Source organism: Zalophus californianus, chromosome 1, assembly GCF_009762305.2.
Source record: "Zalophus californianus isolate mZalCal1 chromosome 1, mZalCal1.pri.v2, whole genome shotgun sequence".
Lineage (NCBI taxonomy): Eukaryota > Metazoa > Chordata > Mammalia > Carnivora > Otariidae > Zalophus > Zalophus californianus.
Window position 1 is genome coordinate 1,286,882 of NC_045595.1, and position 21,537 is coordinate 1,308,418.

Here is a 21,537-nt window from a genome sequence, read left to right on the forward strand (position 1 = left end):
GACAGAGGGCATGGGGAGGGTCCCCAACGCTACTGGATGCCCCAAGGCGGGGACGTCTATGTCAGGGGACTGAGATTCCAGACATGGGCAGAAGGCCCTTCCCTAGGCCCCCCAGTCTTACAGTGGGGGAAGCAGCTGCAGAGAGAAGAGCCAGACCTCAAAGCTGCCAGGCTCCTGTCCACCACCTCCAACAGGAAGAAGCACGCGGGTCAGGGTGGTTACGTTTCATTCCTTTATTTAAAAAAATTATTTGGGGGTATGGTGTGAGAAGAGCACACCTTCCATGGCTTTGGGGAGGACAGTTTCCAGAAGGAATCACTGGGGTGGAAACACATGGTGGGGAGGCGGGAAGGACTTGGGGGAGGGGCTGCGCCCTCCAGCACCTCTGGCCAGAGTGCTCACTCAGAGGCTGGGTGGGGCAGGGCTGCAGTATGTACAAGGTGGGGGGCAGGCGGGCCAGCCGAGGACCTGGCCACCACGGCGGACCCACAGCACTGCCCGGGCAGACGGGGTCTGTGATCCATGCCCGTGGCTGCAGAGGCTGGAAGAGGGTGGCCCTTCACTGGGCCCATTGGGTGGGCCCAGGCCTGGCAGAAAGCCAGCCTGCAGGACCTCAAGGGGGGGGGGTGGGCCGAGGCCAGTGTGTTGGGGACCGGGGCTGGGGCGGCCTAAGCATCCCCAGTGAATAGGCCAGAACCCGAGACCCCAAGCAAATGCACTAGGGGTGCCCCCACAGACTGCCTCCTACCCGAGGAGTGGGGATCCAAGACGCATTGCCATGTGCGCTGAGACCGGACAAACATGAGACAGGATCCTGTCTGGAACCTGTAGTCGGGCAGCCCCGAGCTCAGGGATGGCGTGCACGACTCCCACGCCCAAGGACCCAGCGGACCCTCCGCCCAGGGCGGGTCCAGGCCAGCCCTGCCCCCCCCCACCCCGCCCCAAGTCCTAGGGGCCAGTCTCACAGCCCCTGCCCGGCTCCTCTGAGCAGGCAGCCAGGCTTGCCACGGGAGTGACCCTCTCCTGACGCCCAGAAACGGGGCAGAGCGCGCACACATGACCTGGGACGGGGGACGGCCTCCTTGCACCAGGTGGCGTCGGGGGCCCGGGGGCCTAGGTGTAGAAGATGACCTCGGGGATCTGGCCGTCCTCCACGGACGTGCCGTTGTTGTTGCCGGCCGCGTAGCAGAAGGTGAAGCACGTCTTGGCCCCCGTCGTGGGGGACTCGTGGGTCACCTTGCGCAGGCCCTTGGTGCCGTAGTGGGAGTCCGGGCCCTGGGGGAGGGGGGAGGGGGTCCCAGCAGTCAGGCACCCCGGGGCCCCAGCAGGGCGGGGGGCGGCAGAGCCCCTCCTGAGGGTGTCCTACTGGGGGCCTCGGGGTGGCAGCCCCCCCGTGGCGATGGCTGCGCCCTACGCCCCGTGACTGCGGGTCGGGGGCCTGACGGGGTCGGGGGTCAGGGAGAGACACACCTTGAGTGTGGCGCAGGCCGTGTAGTTGACATTGGGCAGCACCTCCACCGGCTCTTTGAACATGACCCGGAAGGTGCTGGCGGAGCCGTCACAGCTGAAGCCTGTGTCATTCTGGCCCAGGACTGTGTTGCTGTCCGTGTGGATGATCTGTGGGGGCGGGAGCGGGTGCTGCTCACCAGGGCCCCCCGCGCCCCCCCACCGCAGGACCCCACGGAGGGCGAGCCGCACAGAATCCAGCCTGTGACCGACCCACGAGCAGGCTGATGGGGGGCAGGACACGGGGTGGGCACCTGGATGTTCACTTGGTAATCCGTGGGCCCGTGGATGGAGCCGTAGAGCCCGAAGCCAACCACGAAGATGCGCTTGTTGACCGAGAACCTGAGCCGCGGACAGAGGAGGTGCTAAGCCAAGGCTGAGCGTCGCGGCTGCCACCCTCCCGCCGGGGCCCCCACCCCCTCCCGTGCCCGGCCGGCTCCCCAGCTCCCCCAGCCCCGCGCCCGGGGGCCCACCTGATGCGGTCGCTGGTGCCACTGTAGCCCCAGCGGCTCTCCACCTGCTGGAAGCGGTTGATGCTGCACTCCTTTCCCCGGAGGCAGCAGCGTGGCCGGTCGATGAAGTCGACACGCGGCTTGGGGTTGACGGTGAAGTGCAGGAAGAGGCTGACCACCTCGCGGTCCACGAGGATGCCCGACTGCGCGGGCCCTGCGGGCACAGGGGGCGGAGGTCGGGCTGCAGTGGGGGCCGGCCTGGCGGCTGGGGAGGGCGGGCAGGGAGGGCGGCCATGAACCTCCGAGGGCACCGCACGGGCATCTCAGGTGAGGACGCCTGGGGCCGAGGGGGGGTCCGGGCAACCCTGGGGCAGGACAGCCCGGCCCTGGCACTTGGGGGGGCGTCCGATTCACTGGCTCCCGGGGCAACATGCCCCTCCCGGCCCCAGGTCGCCGGGCAAACAGCGGCCCGGGGCGGGGTATGGGGGGGAGCGGCCGCCCTGCCCAGGCTCAGGAGGAGCAGTCAGCTGGCAAGGGGGGGACTCGCGAGACAGGCCCTGATCCAGAGGGGGGTCCGGGAGGGGGCAACCCAGAGGCAGAGGGGGTGGCGAGCGCTGGGAGCTGGCCTCTTCAGGCTGGTGACAGCCTGGGGCTCAGGACAGGGTGGCCCCGAGGGACCCGTGGGGACAGCTATTGGTGAGTAAGGAAGATACAAAGTGGAATACGGTGTTAACCATGGTTCTCTTTAATCTCTGCATAGAAAATGCAGAAAGAAAAATACATCAGACCGCGGCCGTGGCGCACTCAGCTGGGCGGAGTTTTTTCCAACTTCTCTCTCGTCTGGTATTTTCCAGTGGGACATAGAAGCAGGGGCGTTCTCTAAAACATGCTGAGTGACGAAGGGCCAGAAAGCCCGACCCCAGAGGACACACACGGGGTCATTCCCAGTGACCTCGGGCAGAGCAAGGGCGGCCCGGGGGGACCCTCACAGGCGGGGTAAGGGGCAGTGGGGGGCACAGGAAGCAGCAGAGGCTCCACGCCAAGGGTGAGCGGATGGCACCTGCAGGGCTTGGGGCCCCGGGGGGGTGAGCGTCCCCGTGGGCAGGGGGACCTCCGGGAGAGCGGTTTTGGGGGTGCAAGCCAGGCTGGGAAGGGAGGAGCCCAGCAAGACTGCCATGGGTGTGGGGACGGGACAGCGCGGCTCTGTCACAGCCGGGTGCCCCCGGGCCCCCTGGGCCACATCTGGGGACATCGGTGCTCCTGGCCCCCTGACAACCACCTGGCCCCGGTCCGTAGCGCCCAGGCCCCCGTGGTCCCCGCACACGAGAGGCACTCACTACGCGGCCGATGAATGAGCGATCCGGGCACGGACGGAACAGCCGGACCCGAACTTCCCGTCAGAGACAACTACTCTGCAGAAGGGCGTCCCGGCTAGCGCGTGGGAGACCGCCGTGCCAAACAGTTCTTTACCGCTGCTGCTCAATCTGGCAACCCAAGGGCGGGGTTCCCCGGGACCCACCAGCCCCGGAGCCCGGAGAGGAGGCCGGCAGCACTGTGTCCACACAGAGCAGGAAGCACGGTCGGGGCTGCCCCCCACCTTGGCCCGGGGCCCGGCCACCTCCCAGCCCACACAGGCTTGTCGAGGATGCCGACGCCAGAGCCCGGCCCCCAGGACGTGAACCCAAGCCGGGGGCCCGTGGGAGCCCAGCGCGCGCGCAGACACTCGGACACGGAGGGAAGGGAACCCAGGCGCCCGTCGGGTGGCGTCTGTGGGGCGTTGGGTCTTTACACACAGACATGCGCTCCACGCTGTCCACGCGACATGGCAAGGGCATCCTCGGCAGAGAGGCCCACCCGCGCTGCCCACAGCTGGCTCGGGGTCACACCTGGGGTCCCTGGGGGTCGTGCTCCTGCCGAGCGGTCCCCGGCCCCTGACCGTTACCTGCGGCAAACTCCTCGATGGTCATGAGCGGGAAGCGGATGAGGGCGAGCGCCTTGCCCAGCACCTTGCGCTTGTTCTCGGGGGTCACAGGCAGCTGCTGCCGCTGACACTCGGCCTCGGACCAGCGGACGACGGCGCTGAACAGGCGCACCTCCCGGATGCCCAGGGTGTCCCGCTCTAGCACGGCCACCAGCGTGTCTGCGGGGACGGGACCGGCTCAGCGGCCTCGCGGGCTCTCAGAGCCCCCCCCCCCCCACGGCAGCTGCGCGCCCCCGCACCCCAGGGCCTTACCCAGGTCGATGTCGGTGAAGCCCTCGGCGGTGATGGCGTCGGCTGTGTTCTTGTCGATGTTTTCCAGGCACAGGCTGGCCAGCTGCGGCTCGTCGAAGAGGCGCGCCTGGCGAGAGGGCGTGCGTCAACCCACGGCCCGAGGCAGGGGCCCCGGACGCCCCTCGGGTCACACCTCGTCATGAATTTCACGCGGCGCGGGCCGCGGAGCCCACACAGACTAGGGAGCCGCGGCCCGGAGCCCAGGCGCCACAGGGCCCGCACCTCCACAGCCGGACAGCGCGTGGGAGACCGCCGTGCCAAACAGTTCTTTACCGCTGCTGCTCAATCTGGCAACCCAAGGGGGGGGTTCCCCGGGACCCACCAGCCCCGGAGCCCGGAGAGGAGGCCGGCAGCACTGCGTCCACACAGAGCAGGAAGCACGATCGGGGCTGCCCCCCACCTTGGCCCGGGGCCAGGCCACCTCCAAAAACCCCAGCACACCAGCATCCTTGCCCCGCCCCCGCGCACCTGCGCCCAGTCTCAGGGCCCCTGCCCCGCCCCTATGCACCCGCATTCCCACCCGCCCCCCACTGCATCCGCGCCCGCTTCCTCGCCCGGCCCAGCGTCCTCACCTTCCCCAACCACCACCCCCCCATCCACTACCCCCCCATCCACTCTTCCTCCTTGCCCCGCCCCCGCACTCTCACCCCTCCCCCCGCGCACCAGCCCCGTACCCGCGTCATCGCCGGCTCCCTGCGCCCCTCCATCCTCACTCGGCCCCTGCACACGTCATCCTCACCTGGTCCCCCTGCCCCAGGCCTCCGCCGGACCCCTCGCACCCGTATCCTCGCCCCGCACCCGCACACCCACGTTCTCACAGGCCTCGCGCCCCCAGCCCCCGTGCACCCGCGCCCTCTCCCGCGCGCGATCCCGTGTCCTCGCCCGGCGCACCTGCGTCCTCGCCCGGCCCCTGCGCACCTGTACCCTCTCCGGAGCACCCGCCTCTCGCCCGGCCCCGCGCGCCTTCGTCTTCGCCGGGTCCCATTGACCTCACTTGCCCCCCCCGCCGTCCCAGCACACCCGTCCTTGCCCCGGCCCCGCGCACCCCCCGCACCCTGGCGTCCTCGCCTGGTCCCCGCTCGAGCGCAGCCTCGCCCCGCCCCCGCGCACCTGCGTCAGCAGCATGAACGCATTGTCAGCCCGGAGGTTCTTCTTCAGGAATTCCACGCAGTGGGCCTCGAGCGCGGGCACCGCGTACTTCTTGGCTGTGTACAGCGTGGTCATGACCGTCTCGGGTCCGATCTGAACCTCATCCGAGTAGAGAAACCTAAGACAGGACGCTAGGACCGTCAGACCCGGCTGGCAGACATCACTCCAGCCCCTGCCCCCCCAGCCCAGCCCCAGGAGCCTTCCAGAACCAGCGCCTGTTGCCCTATGACCTGGCAAAGACCATCACCCACCAAGGCCAGCCAGAGACCATCCCACCCACACTCCACCACCGAAACACGCGTCTATGCGGCGGGCCCCTTCCTTCCTGGTGGGACGGCCCCGTGCCAGGGCACCAACGCGGAAGGCCCCCCGACTCCCCTGGAGGCAGCTGCGTGGGATCTGCCGTGGGACGGCCGTCCACGTGGCTGCAAGGCTCCGCGAGTTCGGGGCGCGTCGCAGGACCAGGAAGGCCAGCCTGAACCAGGCACTATGACCACCACCATCGCCGCACTGGGAACGTGGAGGTACGGTCAATTTTACAGAACAAGGCGGTGGAGAGATGAGAACCCTGGGCCGAAGCCGGCGGGATGCAGCACGGAGAGCAAGAGCAAGGCCCAGAAGGCTGTGCCCGAGTCCGGGGTCTCCCGAGAATGTGCTGGAAGCCCCCACACAGCCTCCCACATCAGCAGCTGTAATCCTGTGGGGTCAGGGAGACCCCGGACCCGAGGTCAGCAGCGCAGTGGGCGCACCTGTGACGGGGTCGGCCGCTTAACACACCAGCGAGGAGGACAGCGTCAGCCCTGGGGGCAGCAGCTCAGCGGGAGTGCTGGGAACCGGGAGCCAGAGGGCGGAACCCAGCACCCCACCTGAGTTCAATCTAAGCCAGGGTTTCGGCAAACTGCAACCGGTCACCTGTTTGTTTTCTCATGAACATCTTTTATTTATTTTTTTAAAGTTACAATAAACTACACACAACAAGGGGGCGCCTGGCTGGTTCAGTCGGAAGAGCATGCAACTCTTGATCTCAGGGCTGGGAGTTCAAGCCCTACATCGGGGCTAGAAATTACTTAAATGACACTTTAAAAAATACATGCACAGCATAAATAATACCACTGTAAGCATTTTTAGGCATATGCCTCAGTGTCATGCGACCACCCCCACCCTCCGTTTCCAGAACTTTCCATCTCCCTAAACTGAGACTCTGTCCCCGTGAAGCACGGACTCCCACCCCCTGCCCCAGCCCCCGCTGCCACCCTCTCCGTTCCGTCTCTGTGGACGGGACTCCTCTGGGGACCTCCTGGGAGTGGGGTCTGCCTCCTCTCCCTGAGCCCAGTGTCCTCGGCGTCTGTCCCTGTTAACCGTCTAGCGTGTAGATGGACACGTGGTGTTTATCCTGCACCCAGGGGCGGACACTTGAGTTGTGTCTGTCCCGTGAGGATCGTGCTGCTGTGAACACGGGTGCGCGGGGACCTGTTTGAGTCCCTGCTCTCAGTTCTCACAGAGACGTCCAGCAGCGGAATTGCTGGGTCACACGGTGACTCCGCGTTTAAACCTCTTGGGGGACCTCACTCCTGTCTCGCAGAGGTGGCCACGTCTCCCAACCCCACTGGCCCCGCACGGGGGTCCCAATCCCCCGCTCCTCACTGATTCTGGTTATCTTCTTTTGTTTTTTCTGTGTTTTTCGTAATAGTTGCCCAGGTGGGTATGAAGTGATAGCTCATCATGGTTTTGTCACCTGTTCTTGTACTTGAGGTTTTAGTGGCTCCCAGCCTCCCCTCCCCGATCGTTTACAAATAGTCCGGCTGCTTTCACAATACCAGCCGCAGGGTGAGTGCTGGGGACGGAGCCCATCCGCCGCTGGTCTTAGCAACCTGAGAAGTTACACGATGACAAATCCCTGAGATTGTTCCCCAAAGCGCTACCTGTCCTCGGGGAGACGCCGGGAGTGGCGCACAGGACCAAGCGTCCAAGCGTATCAGACCGCGCCAAGCATTAAGGGGCGTCCGCCGAGGGGACCAACGGGAACAAAGCCCCGCCTGCCAGTGCGCTGCGGACGGCGGGGGAGGGGAGCACCCACGCGGCCTCGGACGCGGCAGGGGGCGGCTCCTCCCGTCCTGCACGCTCGTTTGTTTCCTTTCCTTCCTTCCTTCCTCTCTCTCTCCCCCTGTGAGTCTGTGCCATCTTTATAATCAAAGAGAAAAAATAAACTCTGCATTTAAAAAGAAATGTTAACTGTTTGGGACAGTCTGTAAAGTTCCCCGCCGTGATTTACCCCCGGTGTTTCTGGAAGCGAGAGGCCTGTGCTCAGCGGAGGGGCAGAGCCCCGCCAGCCCACAGCCTCGCTTGCCCCCTGCTCGGAGGGCGCAGCCCCCGCCCTGGGTGCTCACCGCTCTGATGCTAACGCGCTTGAGGGAATTTTGAGGCTCAAGAAGAAAACACTAGAGCTGGTACTGAACATTCTCACATTATCTTACTTCTTCCACAACCCGTTGACCACGACGGGTGAGAACGGGGAGTTGCACGCGCGGCCCCGGGGCCGGACCCCGAGCCCACGACGCGCAGGGAGGGAGCCGGACACCGGAGGCCACGCGGGGTGTGCGTCCGCGTGGGTGACACGTCCGGAGCGGGCTGATCCGCGGACGGGAAGGGGGCTCGCGGGGGCCGGGGGAGGGGAGTGGGGTGACGGGGTGTGGAATCAGTCGCCAACGCTGTGGACACATTACAAACCACTGAACTGTGTGCTGCCAATGGGTGGACTGTCCCGTCTGAAAATTACGTCTGTTAAAAACATACAAAAATGAAAACGGGGTGGGGGCCTCCGAGAAAGATCTAGAAGTCTTACTTGAGCAGCGCCAGGAAGGCGGCCGGCTCCACGTCGGGCAGCTCGATCTCGGTGGATGTGGTGGCCATCCCCCCGTTGAACATGGCGTCGAAGACGGCACTGCCCACGGCCAGCACGAACCTGGCGTCAGAGAAGAGCCCGGTTACCCTCCATGCGGCCCCGCCTGTTCCCGGCACCCCAGTCTGGGGGCTGTCGGGGCCCCATGTGTCCCCACAGGAGGTGCTCGGGGAGCGGCTCCAGCCGGTGCCCCAGCAGATGCTGGCCCAGAATATCCTAGTGGCAGATGCTTCCAGGAGGGAGGCTATGCAACCGGCCCAGCAACAGCAGGTCCCCCGTGTCCCCCCACGCACACACCCCCGTGCTCAGACTGCGGGTGTCCCCCCACGCACACACCCCCGTGCTCAGGCTGCGGGTGTCCCCCCACGCACACACCCCCGTGCTCAGACTGCGGGTGCCCCCCCACGCACACACCCCCGTGCTCAGGCTGCGGGTGTCCCCCCACGCACACACCCCCGTGCTCAGGCTGCGGGTGCCCCCCCACGCACACACCCCCGTGCTCAGACTGCGGGTGCCCCCCCACGCACACACCCCCGTGCTCAGGCTGCGGGTGTCCCCCCACGCACACACCCCCGTGCTCAGGCTGCGGGTGCCCCCCCCCGCACACACCCCCGTGCTCCGGCTGCGGGTGTCCCCCCACGCACACACCCCCGTGCTCAGGCTGCGGGTGCCCCCCCCACGCACACACCCCCGTGCTCAGGCTGTGGGTGCCCCCCCACGCACACACCCCCGTGCTCAGGCTGTGGGTGTCCCCCTACGCACACACCCCCGTGCTCAGGCTGTGGGTGTCCCCCCACGCACACACCCCCGTGCTCAGACTGCGGGTGCCCCCCCACGCACACACCCCCGTGCTCAGGCTGTGGGTGTCCCCCCACGCACACACCCCCGTGCTCAGGCTGCGGGTGCCCCCCCACGCACACACCCCCGTGCTCAGGCTTTGGGTGTCCCCCAAAACACACACCCCCGTGCTCAGGCTGCGGGTGTCCCCCCACGCACACACCCCCGTGCTCAGGCTGTGGGTGTCCCCCAAAACACACACCCCCGTGCTCAGACTGCGGGTGTCCCCCCACGCACACACCCCCGTGCTCAGACTGCGGGTGTCCCCCCACGCACACACCCCCGTGCTCAGGCTGTGGGTGTCCCCCCACGCACACACCCCCGTGCTCAGGCTGTGGGTGTCCCCCCCCCCCACACACACACACACCCCCGTGCTCAGGCTGTGGGCACTAGGGTCCTGGCCGTCCTGGAGGGAGGCAGGTGCAGGTCCAGTGCATGGACAGCCTGACTGTGGGGCAGGAAGCACGTAAGCCTGTGATGGGAGGAGAGTCAGGGAAGGCTTGGCAGGGACACTGGAGCGGGGTGAGGCCCCAGGGAAGGGCATCAGGGCCCGGGGAACGGTAGGAGCGCAGGGGAGCGTTAGGAGGTGGCAGCCGTGAGGCCGAAGGGTTCATCCAGAGTGGTATGACCGTGCGGGACCCACCTGCCCGTGACTTCTCAGCGCAAGGACAGGAAGGCCCAGTGGGCGAGGACAAGAGAGGCGCCCCCCCAGCCTTCGTCCGAGGCAGCGGCAACCTCCCCACCGCCGGAGCACTGCTCCGTGCTCTGTGCTGTCCACCCGCAGTCTCCAGGGCTCACCCCGCGGCCCGTCTGCCGCACAGCACCCGTCCCCGGGTCCGCGAGGCCCTGCGTCACACCCCCTCCTGGGGTCCCCATCGTGACACACGCGGGGCTCAGAGCGGCCCCCACATTCTCCTTCCCAGCCTGCCCACGGCTCCCAGCGAACCCCAGGCTGGGAAGCCCCCAAATGTTAACGGGGAGGACCTCCTTCCCCAGCTCCCACCTTCCCCACCATCCAGGGGCGCGCCTCCCAGGCCCTCGTTCGGACCGCCGTGTGCGCGGGGCTTGAGCATGTCTGGGGACCAGACCCGAGACAGGGGACCAGATGGGAATCCAAGTGGGGAGGACAGCCTCCCCCAGAAGTCATGTCCACCTGGAAAGCCGCAATGGGACCTCACTTGGAAATGGTGTTCGTAGACGTGACCGGTTCACGTGAGGTCATATGGGAGCAGGGTGGCCCTAGTCCCACGCTGGTGTCCTCATGAGGGGACTTTGAGCACAGACACAGGGAGAAGCCACGTGGCGACAGATACAGACATGGGAGGGACGCGGCCATGAGCCCGGGGATGCCTGGAGCCCCAGGAGCTGGGAGAGGCAGGAAGGACCGTCCCCGGAGCCTCCATGAAACGTCGGCCTTGGACGTCTGGCCCCAGGACGGGGACAGGAAACGCCTCTGGGGCCCTGCCCCAAGCGCGGCCAGCCTCACCCGCATCCTCGGCGGCCCCAGGCCCCTCACTGCACCCCCACACGCGCTCCTTAGATAAAGTGCCTTCCGGGTCCTCCTCTCCAGCTTGGGGGAAGCACCTCACTCTCTCGCCGGAACATGGGCTCCAGCGCCGCAGTAAGAGGCTGCCAGCCCCCACGCCCCCCGCAAGACTGCCGTGTCTGAGGGGCATCTGCACCCCCGGGCCCTCTGCTCACACCCCTCGCGCCTCCGGCCCCGCCCCGCCTGGCTGGCCACCCGGTCTTCTCCAAGCCCCGATCTGCCCCCCGGGGGACGCCGCCTCACCCCACGCAGACGGCTGGGATGAGCCATGCAGACCACGCCGAGGGGCCACACGGATGCGGAGAGAGCAGGACCCGCGGCGAGGCCGGCGGGAGCGCGAGGTACGCGGCCGCCGTGGGAACCGTCTGGCAGCTCCTCTGCTGGCCCAGCCCGAGCGGCCGCGTGGCCCAGCAGCTCACGCCTGGTGCACGTGCGGGAGAGACGAGCGCACGCGTCCACACGGCCTGCACACCGGTGTTCACAGAGCGCGAGTCACAGCGGCCAGAAGGGGGACGCACGCGTGTCCGTGGATGAAGGATACACACGGCGCGGTCCGTCCCCACGCGGGAACACGCTCCAGCCTCCGGAAGGAAGGGACCCCGACACCTGCCACGACTCGGAGGGACCCCGAGGACACCGGGCTCAGCAAGAGGAGCCGGACCCGGGAGGACACATCCCGCAGGAGGACCCCACTGCCCGGACGGGCCGCGGCCCCGCACTTCCTCTGGGTGGCTCCTGAGCGGAGAGTCGTGTGCTCTGGGCGGCGCCACGGAGCAGGCGTGTGGTGGACGGTGCGAGCCGGGGCCCCCTGCCGAGGGCACAGGGTGTCAAGTGTGGGAGGGGCGCGGATTCCGGGGTGCTGGCCTGGAGCAGAGGCATGGGGAGCATCCTGCGGCTCCACGCATGGGCAGCCCGGCAGCGAGGGGACACCCAGCGCCCGGAGCTTGGGGTCTACATCCCACACCAACAAACGGGACCAGCTCCCTGGAGACGCGGCGGACCCCGGGGCCGGAGCGGGGAAAGGACAAGACGAGCTTGGAGTGTCTCGTGGGGCCAGCAAGTAAAGAAACGCTCCAAGCGCGACGGGGAAGCGTCAGGAGGATGCAGGATGGCCAAACCTGGGACGGCACGAGCCACAGCCTCGCACGCATACTGCATAACGTACGTACCCTCGGCCACAAAGACGGAGTTACCTAACTGCGTGAGCGCAGGGACGGAAAGGGACCGCACTTCCTCGCAGAATCCAGCGGACGGACGCAGACGCGGTCACGGACGCGGAAAAGCACCACCAGCAAACACCTGGGCCGCAGCCGTGCGCGGGGAGAACCCCCACCCCCAGCACGACGGCCTGGGGCGACAGGGAGAAGACACAGGGTGTGCGCAGAGCCTCGCGGTGTCCCCCGGGGAGAGCCACTTGGAGGGGACGGCGGTGGCAGGCCTCTGGCCACGATGCCCCAGGAAGGACGCAGGCCACTGCCTGACATCCAGCCACACCGCGGGAGTGGCCCCGGGGGATGAGGAAGGCACAGCCCGCAGAGACGGCGTGAATCCCACCCGACGGGCGGCAGGATCCGGCCCTCACTGGAGATGCACATTTCCTGGGCTCAGGGAGCCGTGCGCCGGCAACGGGGAATAGTCACGGATGAGCACGCGCCTGGCAACGGGCTCCCCAGATACGCGAGGCAGAAACTGAGCGTTGAGGGAGAGAGAGACAGCCGGACCACCAGAGCTGGAGCTTCTGGACTGTTCTCGAAGGCTGGCAGAGCGGCGCACAGACCGCGGCCCACCCGTCACCGCCGGCCTGACCGAACCCTCCACGCGCACATGGAACGGTCCCCAGGTGAACGCACGACCAGGGCTGACGTCGGCCACACCACACTCTGCAGAGGAATTAGCCATCCACAACCAGAGGAAATCTGAGAAATCCCCAAATGTCTGGAAACGAACACACTTCGAAGCAACCCAGTGGGGGAGTAACGGGCGGCAAAGGAGAAAAGATCTCGGCTGGCCTGAAAATGGAAACACCACCCGCCACGAGGAAAGAGGCGCCGTTAGAAGCAAACGTGGCAAATCCACGAGGCAAAGCCTGGGGATCGGCCAGGGGAGCTCCCGCCTCAGGCGTCCAGACAGTGGGGAGCAAACCCACCGCAAGCAGAGAAGGAAGCCCACAGGGGGACAGCAGGACCTCGTGAGCCCGGGCGCAGGGGGGCACCCAGAACCCGCCGCCCACGGAAGAGACACAGGCCACAAAATCAGCAGCGCAGGCGAGACCGTCACTGCGGACCCTAAAGATGAAAGAATTCCAACAGTTTCATGCCAACAAACTGGGACAGCTTAGATGAAGGGATGATGTCCTGGGGAGACGCAACCAGCTGGGACGGACTCCCGGAGACGCTCGGAACACACGCAAGCACAGAATGAGCCCCTGAAAACCTCTCCCCAAAGGGAAGGCCCCAGGCATTTCAGAAGGGATAGCAGCTGTGGGCAGACTCTCCCAGAGGTGGGGGGAGGGGGGAGCAGGGCAGCCGCGAGGCCAGTACGCGGGGCAGGCGGTGCGCATGCACCGCAGAGCAGGCTGGCGCTTGCTTGCTTTCTTTTTTTTAAAGATTTTATTTTATTTTTTTATTTTTTTTTTTTTAAAGATTTTGTTTATTTGATAGAGTGAGAGAGCACAAGCAGGGGGGACAGTAGAGGGAGAGGGAGAAGCAGGCTCCCCGCCAAGCAGGGAGCCCGATGCGGGGCTCGATCCCAGGACCCTGGGATCATGACCTGAGCCGAAGGCAGACGCTGAACCATCTGAGCCACCCAGGCGCCCCTAAAGATTTTATTTATTTGACAGAGCATGAGGGAGGGGCGCAGCAGAGCAAGAAGCAGGCTTCCCGCTGAGCAGGGAGCCCGATTCACGGCTCGGTCCCAGGACCCTGGGATCACGACCTGAGCCGAAGGCAGACGCCCAGGCGACCGAGCCAACCAGGCGCCCCAGGCTGGCGCTTTCTTAAACTGTCAACTGTCAGAGTTACCCCCAATTCCAAGGGTCCGCTCCCAGGTATTTGTCCAAGAGGAAAGGAACCGTGTGTCCACGCACAGACTCGTGCCCCAGCGCACACGGCAGCCTGGAAACCGCACACAGCCCGGATGCCCAGCGGCTGGTGAATGGACACACCCCGGTCCGTCCCTGCAGCTGAATTCAGTGACTGCGTGAGTAACTTTAGCAGTAACCGTAACTGAGCTGGGACCCCCCTGGGCGGCTCAGTCGGTCAAGCGTCTGCCTTCGGCTCAGGCTGTGACCCCGGGGTCCTGGGACCGAGCCCCGCGTCGGGCTCCCTGCTCCGCGGGAAGCCCGCTTCTCCCTCTGCCCCTCACTCATACTCTCTTGCTCACACGCTCTCTCTCTCAAATAAATAAAATCTCAAAAAAAAAAAAAAGTCTCGGACTCGTGATTTCAGCTTCCTTCATGACCTCAGGGCCGTGAGATCGAGCCCCGCATCGGGCTCTGCACCGAGCGAGGAGCCTGCTCGGGATTCTCCCTCTCCCTCTGCCCCTCCCCGCCACAAATAAATAAATAAAATTAAAATAAAAAAAGAAAGGTAACTGGGCTGTAGCTGACCCTTGAACAGTGCGGGTCGACACACCGGCGGATGTTTCTCAGTAAAGGCAGCATGGGACTCAAAACGCCCTTTCTCTTCCTTACGATTCTCTTGGTTCTAAGAACACAGTACACGGTAGATACATAAAGCGTCCCCGTCCGTGCACTGGTGAGGCTTGCGGTCCCCAGTGGGCTCTCAGTGGGTGAGGCCTCAGGGGTGGAGTTACATGTGGATTTTTGGCTGTGCAGGAGGCCGGCGCCCCTAACCCCCACATGGTTCAAGGGTTGAGTGTACTGATACACACAACAACGTGGATGAATCTCAAAAACTTTTTCTTTTATTTAAACATTTTATTAATTTGAGACAGAGAGCGAGGGAAAGAGAGCGGGAGCACAAGCGGGGGGAGGGGGAGGAGGAGGAGCAGGCTTCCCGCCGAGCAGGGAGCCCGACGCAGAACTCGATCCCGGGACCCCGAGATCACGACCAGAGCCGAAGGCAGACGCTTAACTGACCGAGCCCCCCGGGCACCCCTCAAAAACTTTCAAGAAGCCAGACTGAAGATGACATGCTGTATCACTCTAATTACATGAAATTTCTAAAAACAGCAGACTGGGAGAGACAGAAGGCAGGCCGGTGATGGCAGCGAGTGGGCGGGGGGACCTCAGGGGGCGGCGGCCACACGGCGGTGCACACTTTCCACATAGACAGTTGTCAGGGCCCGGACCAGGCTGCGGGGAAAGGGCTTGGGAGCACCCCACACCCACACTCACGAAACCCTCTGAAAGCAGGGAATCGAGAGAAACTTGAGAGAAGCCGTCGGAAACCAGCATCCGTGGTCCCATTTGTCGATGAAAAACACAAAACACAAAGGCTCCTTGCTATCACCTGTTAGGGAGCAATGTCCTGTGGTCAGAAGTGCAGTAAGAAGGCGCCTGGGTGGCTCAGTCGGTTGAGCATCTGCCTTCAGCTTAGATCATGATCTCAGGGTCCTGGGATCAAGCCCCATGTCCGGCTCCCTGCTCCGTGAGGAGTCTGCTTCTCCCTCTCCCTCTGCCTCTCCACCCCCCGCTCGTGCTTGCTCTCTCTCTCAAATAAATAAAATCTTTTTAAAAAATGAAAGACTCAACTCCTCAGTTATGACAGCTATATTCAAATGCTCAGTAGCCACGTGTAGCTAGCGCTGGACGGCATAAATCGAGAACATTCCCATCATCACAGGAAAGTATCGGACAGTGCCAGACCACAGAATCCACTGAACAATTATTAACATGAACAAGGGCTTGGACAGAAATCGCTCAAATCAGATAGAAATAAATATGCAAAAAACATACAGCTTCCCAGCAAGAACCAGCTGGAAAAATATAACAAAGATTATTCACAACAGAGAAAAAAAAAAGTAAGTGAGCAAAATCAGCAATAAATGTGCAAAAGCCACATGTAGAAAACCACGAAACTGTCCTAGGAACACAAAAACTGCCCGGAACAAATGGAGAGAGATCTTGCTCCCAGATACGCTCTGTACCCTAACCTTCGCTCTCCGCAGCCTGGTATCGCTGGGGGACCCGTCCCCCCAGTAAATTCCTTCAGCACTTGACAAACTGATTCTAGAGATCCAACGGAACCATGAGTCTGCCCAGGGGCCCGCAAACTGGCCAACCCCTTGTTTCTGCAAATAGTTTTATTGGGACATGGCCGTGTTCATTCACTGATGTGTTGTCTACACCTGTCCTGCTGGGCAGAATTAAGTACGGGGAACGGAGGCTGTTTACCTAAGTTGGCTGATGCCGGGCTGGAATGTCGGCCGTGGAGGGACAGAGATGCTTCCCGCCAGCACCACGTGTCTGTGACTGTTTGAGGGGGGCCCGAGGGACGGGTGGGCCATCGATGCCAAAAGGGTCAATGTGCGACCAGCTGAAGAAGTCTTGACAAAGAATAAAATTGGGAACAAGGGCCTCAGCAGTTCTCAAAACATACCGGAAAGCCAGAGTCATCAAAAAATGTTCTTGTAGCAGAACACGGATCGATGCCCGGAGAGACCCCAGAAAGACCGTTCCGCTTGCTGGCCTTCTCTGCTCCATTCTCCAAGACGGATGAGCTCGGGCGTCTGCGATACTGACTGCGGCAGCGCCCGGATCGCTCACAAGGGCCGCCCTACCCCGAGCCCCGCGGCATCTCCGCAGAGCCCGCCAGCAAGGGAGAGCAGACATCTGATTCGGGCAGGTCGATGCCCTGCAGTTACTGAGCACCTACTGCATGCCAGGCCTTCTCCTGGGGCTCCGAAGGCAGCAGGGAAGGAGAGGAGCAAGGCCATGACCACCACCACGGGGGTGCCCGTCATTGGGAGCTTAGAGGGAAAAGCGTACCGGGTGAAGGCCAGGCAGAGCCTCGGGACCAGGGGCCAGGGCCCGCTCCTCAGCCTGCACGGATGCCGGCCCTCCTGCCCCACAGCCCGGGTCAGCCTGCGCCCGGAGCCCATGCCCGCCGGGGGGCGGGGGGGAGGCAGGTGTTCGCTCAAGTCCCCACTTTTTGGAGGCGGCCTCAACCGCAGTGGTGCCCATGTTCTGGCCCTAACCCCTCTCTCTGCCCTAGGACACCACCTGGGGCCCCACATGGCATCTGATCACCTCCTTCAGAGCCCATAGCGTGTGGCAACATCTCCACCTGTCCTTGTTTCTCGTGACCTTGACAGCCTCCTGGACGCCCAGCCAGGTGTCCCACAGCGTGTCCCCGATCCGGGCTTGTCAGCTGCTTGCCTGTGGAGTTTGGAGATCTCGGTTTCCCACGACTGCTCTAACAAGGCCCCACACGCAGGGCGACTCCCGACAACAGGATTTCATCCTTTCCCAGTCCCGGAGGCCAGAAGCCCCAGACAGAGGTGCGGCAGGGCCCTCGGGAGGCTCCAGGGGAGGGTCCGACCTGCCTCTTCCAGCTCCGCAGGACCCCAGGGGTCCCCCGGCCTCTGGCCACGGCACTCCAGTGCCTGACTCCATGGTCATCAAGGGGCTTCTCCTCTGTCTCTCCTCCGTGTCTCTTAGGAGGACACGTGTCATTGGGTTTAGAGCCCACCAGATAATCCAGGATGATCTCATCTCGAGACCCTGAACTTAATCACATCTGCAAAGACCCTTTTTCCAAATAAGGTCCCACTCACAGGTACAAGGGCCTGGGATGAAGACACACCTTTTGGGGGGCCACCATTCAACCCACGACACTGGGGTTATGGGTTTGGGGAAGAACTACAGAGCCGGGGTGCCCTTCTGGTCCTGTCCCATCAGGGGTCCCTGACGGGCCGCTCAACATCACTCTGGAGTTGAACTTGACCCCTGGGCCCAGGTGGGGTGTGCCAGGTCTCCCCACGGTGGGGTTACCATCACTTCCTGGGGCCTGGGGCCTGGGCCCAGGCAGGGAGCACCCGCACACACCACCGGGGCTCTGGGGTACGGAGCCTCACCTCCCCCACGCTCCGCACTCGGATTCAGCCTCTAGACTTGCCTGCCTCACGCCCTGGGTGATGTCCGCACCTTTATTTAAGCTCACCCTGGACCGCTGTGATAAGCACTCGGTTGGGTCACCAAGTCAATCCTCCCAGAAGTCCTGGGGTGGAGGCATCCGAGTGGTCAGTCCCAGTTCACAGGTGGGGAAACTAAGGCACAGAAAGCCCAGGGCCACTTGCTGGGCAGTGATCTACCTGATCACTGCAGGTAAAATTTCACCAATCTGTACGAAATCACAACCCAAAGGGAGAAAAGAAAGAAAAAGAACTAGAACCTTCTATCAGTAAAGGCCAAATGGTGGGGCATCAATACCAGGGTAAATGGGACAAGAAAAGTGCTTTCGGCCTGCCCCGGACCCTCTCTGGACATCAAACACACACACCCAGGGAGTCCCTGGGGCCCCGACCGATGCCTGCAGGAACCAGCAAGGTGTGCCAGGGGGCCGGGCTCCCTGGGGACTTGGGACTCGTGTGGCCACTAGTGTGAGAAGCCCCGGGTGCAGTGGGTGGGCCCGCCTGAAGGTGAATATGAATGTCAGCATGTCCAGAAGAGCCGCATCCCAGACCACACTTTCAGGGTGGCTCCCCACAGCCATTCCCAAGCACTAACCGGCCCCATCCACACCCCTCCCCCCAGGCTGCCCCATTACCTCCACCACTCTGTCCTTCCCTCCGATGCTGGAGCCAGGGTCCGGGGGGGCCCCCCGCCGCAGCCCCCGCTCTCCCTCCCCTACCAAGCTGCCACCTCACCGCACCAGGGAGAGGAGCCCTGTTTCTCTGGTCCTCACCAAGCGCCTGCAGGCTCCATCCACAGCCAGGGCCCCCGTCAAAGCCGACTGTCCCTCTGGCCCACAGTGCCCCCTTGCCCCTGCTGCGTGCCCAGCCCCTCTGGTCTCCAGGTCTCCCCTCCCCCTCGCCCTGCTCAGCACTTGCTCAGGGTACGGATCCCTGCCACCCCCTCCCAGGGCCCTGTATCTCCCTGCTGCTCTCAGAAAAGCTCACTAAATATCACGCCGGGCCGGCCTTCCTACCAGAGCCCTTGCTCCCAGCCATTCTCCCGAGCCCAGCAGCGCCACACCCTTCCCCCACTTCTCTGGGGGGCCCCACGCCCACCTTCCTCATCCCTTCTTCACCACTAACAGCCACACACAGTCGAGTACATGTCCTAAGGTTAGGGGTGCCCGGGGGACCCCCTCGCTCCCCTGAAGCAGAAACCCTGAGGTCCCCCTTCCCCCTCCCTGTGGGGTTTCCAGCGGCATCCACGTGGCCCCATCCCCAAAGGGCTTGGGTCAGGGGGGCAGGAGCCCATGCAGCCTCACCTTGCTCATTCCATGTGTTCCCTGAAGCTTGGTGGGGGCGGGGGAGGGGGAGCTGTAAAGGCCAGACTGGGCTGAGCAGTATTGAGGAGCACAGGTGGACATGAGGGAGGCCGAGGTGGGGGGCTGCTTCTGGGATCAGGCCCCCTACTCCAGGCTTGCGTGGGGGTGAGGCCCATGTGGCTGCACACACACAGGGGAGGGAGGAGCCACGGGAGGTCCTGGGGACCCAACCACAAGCCTGGAACCTTCTGTAGGCAGGAATCTAGATCCAGTCGTACGTAAATAACCAAGAAAAAGCCAGAAAGAAACATCTCAAAGGCACAGGTTAAACAGAGGCCACGTGTCAGAAAGGCAGGGAGGACCACTCACAGCAGGCTGCGGAACATTCCAGGTCAGTGGCAAGAAACCCCCAGCCCCCCTCCCCCAATGGAGCCCTCCCCGTGAGGCCCCCTCCCCCAGCTCCCTGGAGTGCATCGGGGAGCAGAGTCAGAGAGATGGGGAACGGACCGGGAGTCTGACATCAGTCCCACCCTGCCCTGGGGGCTGAGGGCTGCATCCTGGAGACTGGCGGGGGGGGGGGGGCCCGGACCTGGGCCAACAATGCCCCCTTTTTCAGAGAGAAGGCCTGGAGGCCAGGGCGGACATGGGGCTGGGGTGTCACAGAACTGGGATCGCTGAGGGGGTTATGTGGTTTAGGAGTCTGGGCTTCTGGGTTCAAGAGGCAGGGGTCTGGTGGGGGCCTGGAGGTCACCACCGGGGAAGGATGGGGCACTTGGTGCAGGAGGTCCCTGGGGCAGGGTGGTGGGGGTGGCTGTGCCCGGAGATCCTGGACAGGGTGGCCGGAGTCCGCTGGGGGACGGAGAGGTGGGGGTCCCAAGGCCAGGGTATGGCGAGCATCAGAGGGCTGAGGGGTGGATGGGGGCCCAGCAGGGTCACCGGACGGCGGCAAAGTGGGTGCCAGGGGTCCTGAGGGGTGGCGGGTTCCTGGAGCGGCTGGGTGCTGGGGATGGGGCGGTGGGGGCTGGGGATCCCAGGGCCCGGGGACGGCGGGGGCCCGGGGCGGCGGCCCACCTGTGCGCCGGGATGCGCTGCGCGCCGAGCCCCTTGCCCACCAGGAAGTGCACGTCGCAGAGCACCTCGTTGTTGAAGAGGAAGGCGAAGCGCTCCTTCAGCGTGGGCTTGGTGGCCTGCCAGTTGTAGACGGGCTCGCGCAGGAGCGCCGCCGCCCCCGGCTCCTCGGCCGCCCGCTCCCCGCCCGCCGCGGCCTGCGCGCCCGGCCCCGGCCCCGACCCCGGCCCCGGCCCCGGCCCCGGCCCCGGCCCGGGCGCGGGCGCGGGGGGCGGCCCGGGGGCGGCGGGGGCCGGGGCGGCGGCGGCGGCGGCCGCGTTGCCGGGGGCGGCGGCGGCGTTGGCGCTGGGCCCGGGGCCGCCCCCCGCGCCCGGGCCGACCCCCGGCGGGCACGACGCGCGCCCGCCGCTCCCACCCGCCGCCATCTTGTCGGTGCGGCGGCCGCGGGGCGGGGCGGGCGGGAGGAGGGCGGGGAGGGGAGGGGGCGGGGCGACGGGAGAGGAGGGGAGGGACGCAGGGACGGGGAGACGGGAGGGGAGGGGAGGGCGACGCGAGGGAGGGGAGGGGCGACGGAAGGGGTGGGGGCGGGCAGGGGAAGGGGCGGGGCGACGGGAGGGGAGGGGAGGGGAGGGACGAAGGCAAGGGAGGGGAAGGGGAGGGGGCGAGCGGGCGGGGGGAGGGCGAGGGAGGGGGCGGGGAGACGGGCGGGGCGAGAGGGAGGGGGTCGCGGAGGGGTGGGGAGGGGCCGGGCAGGGGAGGGGAGGAGGCGGGGAGAGAGGAGAGGAGGAGAAATGAGCCCCCTTCTGGGCCAGGTACCTGATGGGAAGCGCAGACAGGGCTGGAACCCCCAAATTGCTACGCACACTCATAGTGTCAGAGTACCCCAATGCCCTGAAGAGGGGACACGGGGAGGTCGGAGAGCATAAAGCCGGGCTCCCTGCGCAACCGGGGGTGGGGGGGGTCAAGACCTGGAGCTGCAGCCTGGGGGCGGCGCTCCTGGAAGAAGAAGGGACGCGGACCAGTGACCAGCAGTTAGGAAGATGAATACCAGGAAGTGCCTCTTCCAGGTCCTGGAGCCACATCAGGGTGGCCAGAAGGCTGGGTAGAGAGGTCAAGGCCCCAGCACAGACCCATCCCCAAAGGTGGGCATGAGGCTCTCCTCTGGCCCTTACCTGAGCACAGGACTTCAGGACACACTTCCATAACATCTGCGACAATGTAGCATCTAATTAGTGCCTGGGAGACACCCGCCCACACACACCAGCGTCTCAGCCTGGTCATTCCCATGGAGAAGGGGTTTTCGTTGGGGGCAGGGGTGCATGGCCCAGTGACACCTAGGAGAGCTACAGGCAAGACATCCCACCCAGTGTCCAGTCTCTGCCCAAATCTTGATCAGCTCATTACCTCCA

The 21,537-nt window shown here is 64.8% G+C and overlaps 1 protein-coding gene and 1 long non-coding RNA gene across 2 annotated transcripts; both read right to left on the bottom strand.

The window, feature by feature from the left end:
* Nucleotides 1-218: 218 nt before the first annotated feature.
* On the bottom strand, nucleotides 219-20,562 carry BTBD2 (BTB domain containing 2). The gene is made up of 9 exons (XM_027586102.2): nucleotides 20,132-20,562; nucleotides 8,222-8,341; nucleotides 5,341-5,497; nucleotides 4,192-4,297; nucleotides 3,901-4,098; nucleotides 1,980-2,172; nucleotides 1,761-1,848; nucleotides 1,471-1,617; nucleotides 219-1,275 (listed from the first exon to the last, which is right to left on the bottom strand). The coding sequence occupies exons 1-9, from the start codon at nucleotides 20,551-20,553 to the stop codon at nucleotides 1,114-1,116; spliced, it is 1,593 nt and encodes a 530-aa protein (XP_027441903.1). The 5' UTR covers nucleotides 20,554-20,562; the 3' UTR covers nucleotides 219-1,113.
* LOC113917985 lies at nucleotides 14,656-19,471 on the bottom strand. Its single transcript, XR_003518403.2, has 3 exons — nucleotides 16,873-19,471; nucleotides 16,018-16,592; nucleotides 14,656-15,133 (listed from the first exon to the last, which is right to left on the bottom strand). It is a non-coding gene; the product is annotated as an uncharacterized LOC113917985 (long non-coding RNA).
* Nucleotides 20,563-21,537: the final 975 nt, after the last annotated feature.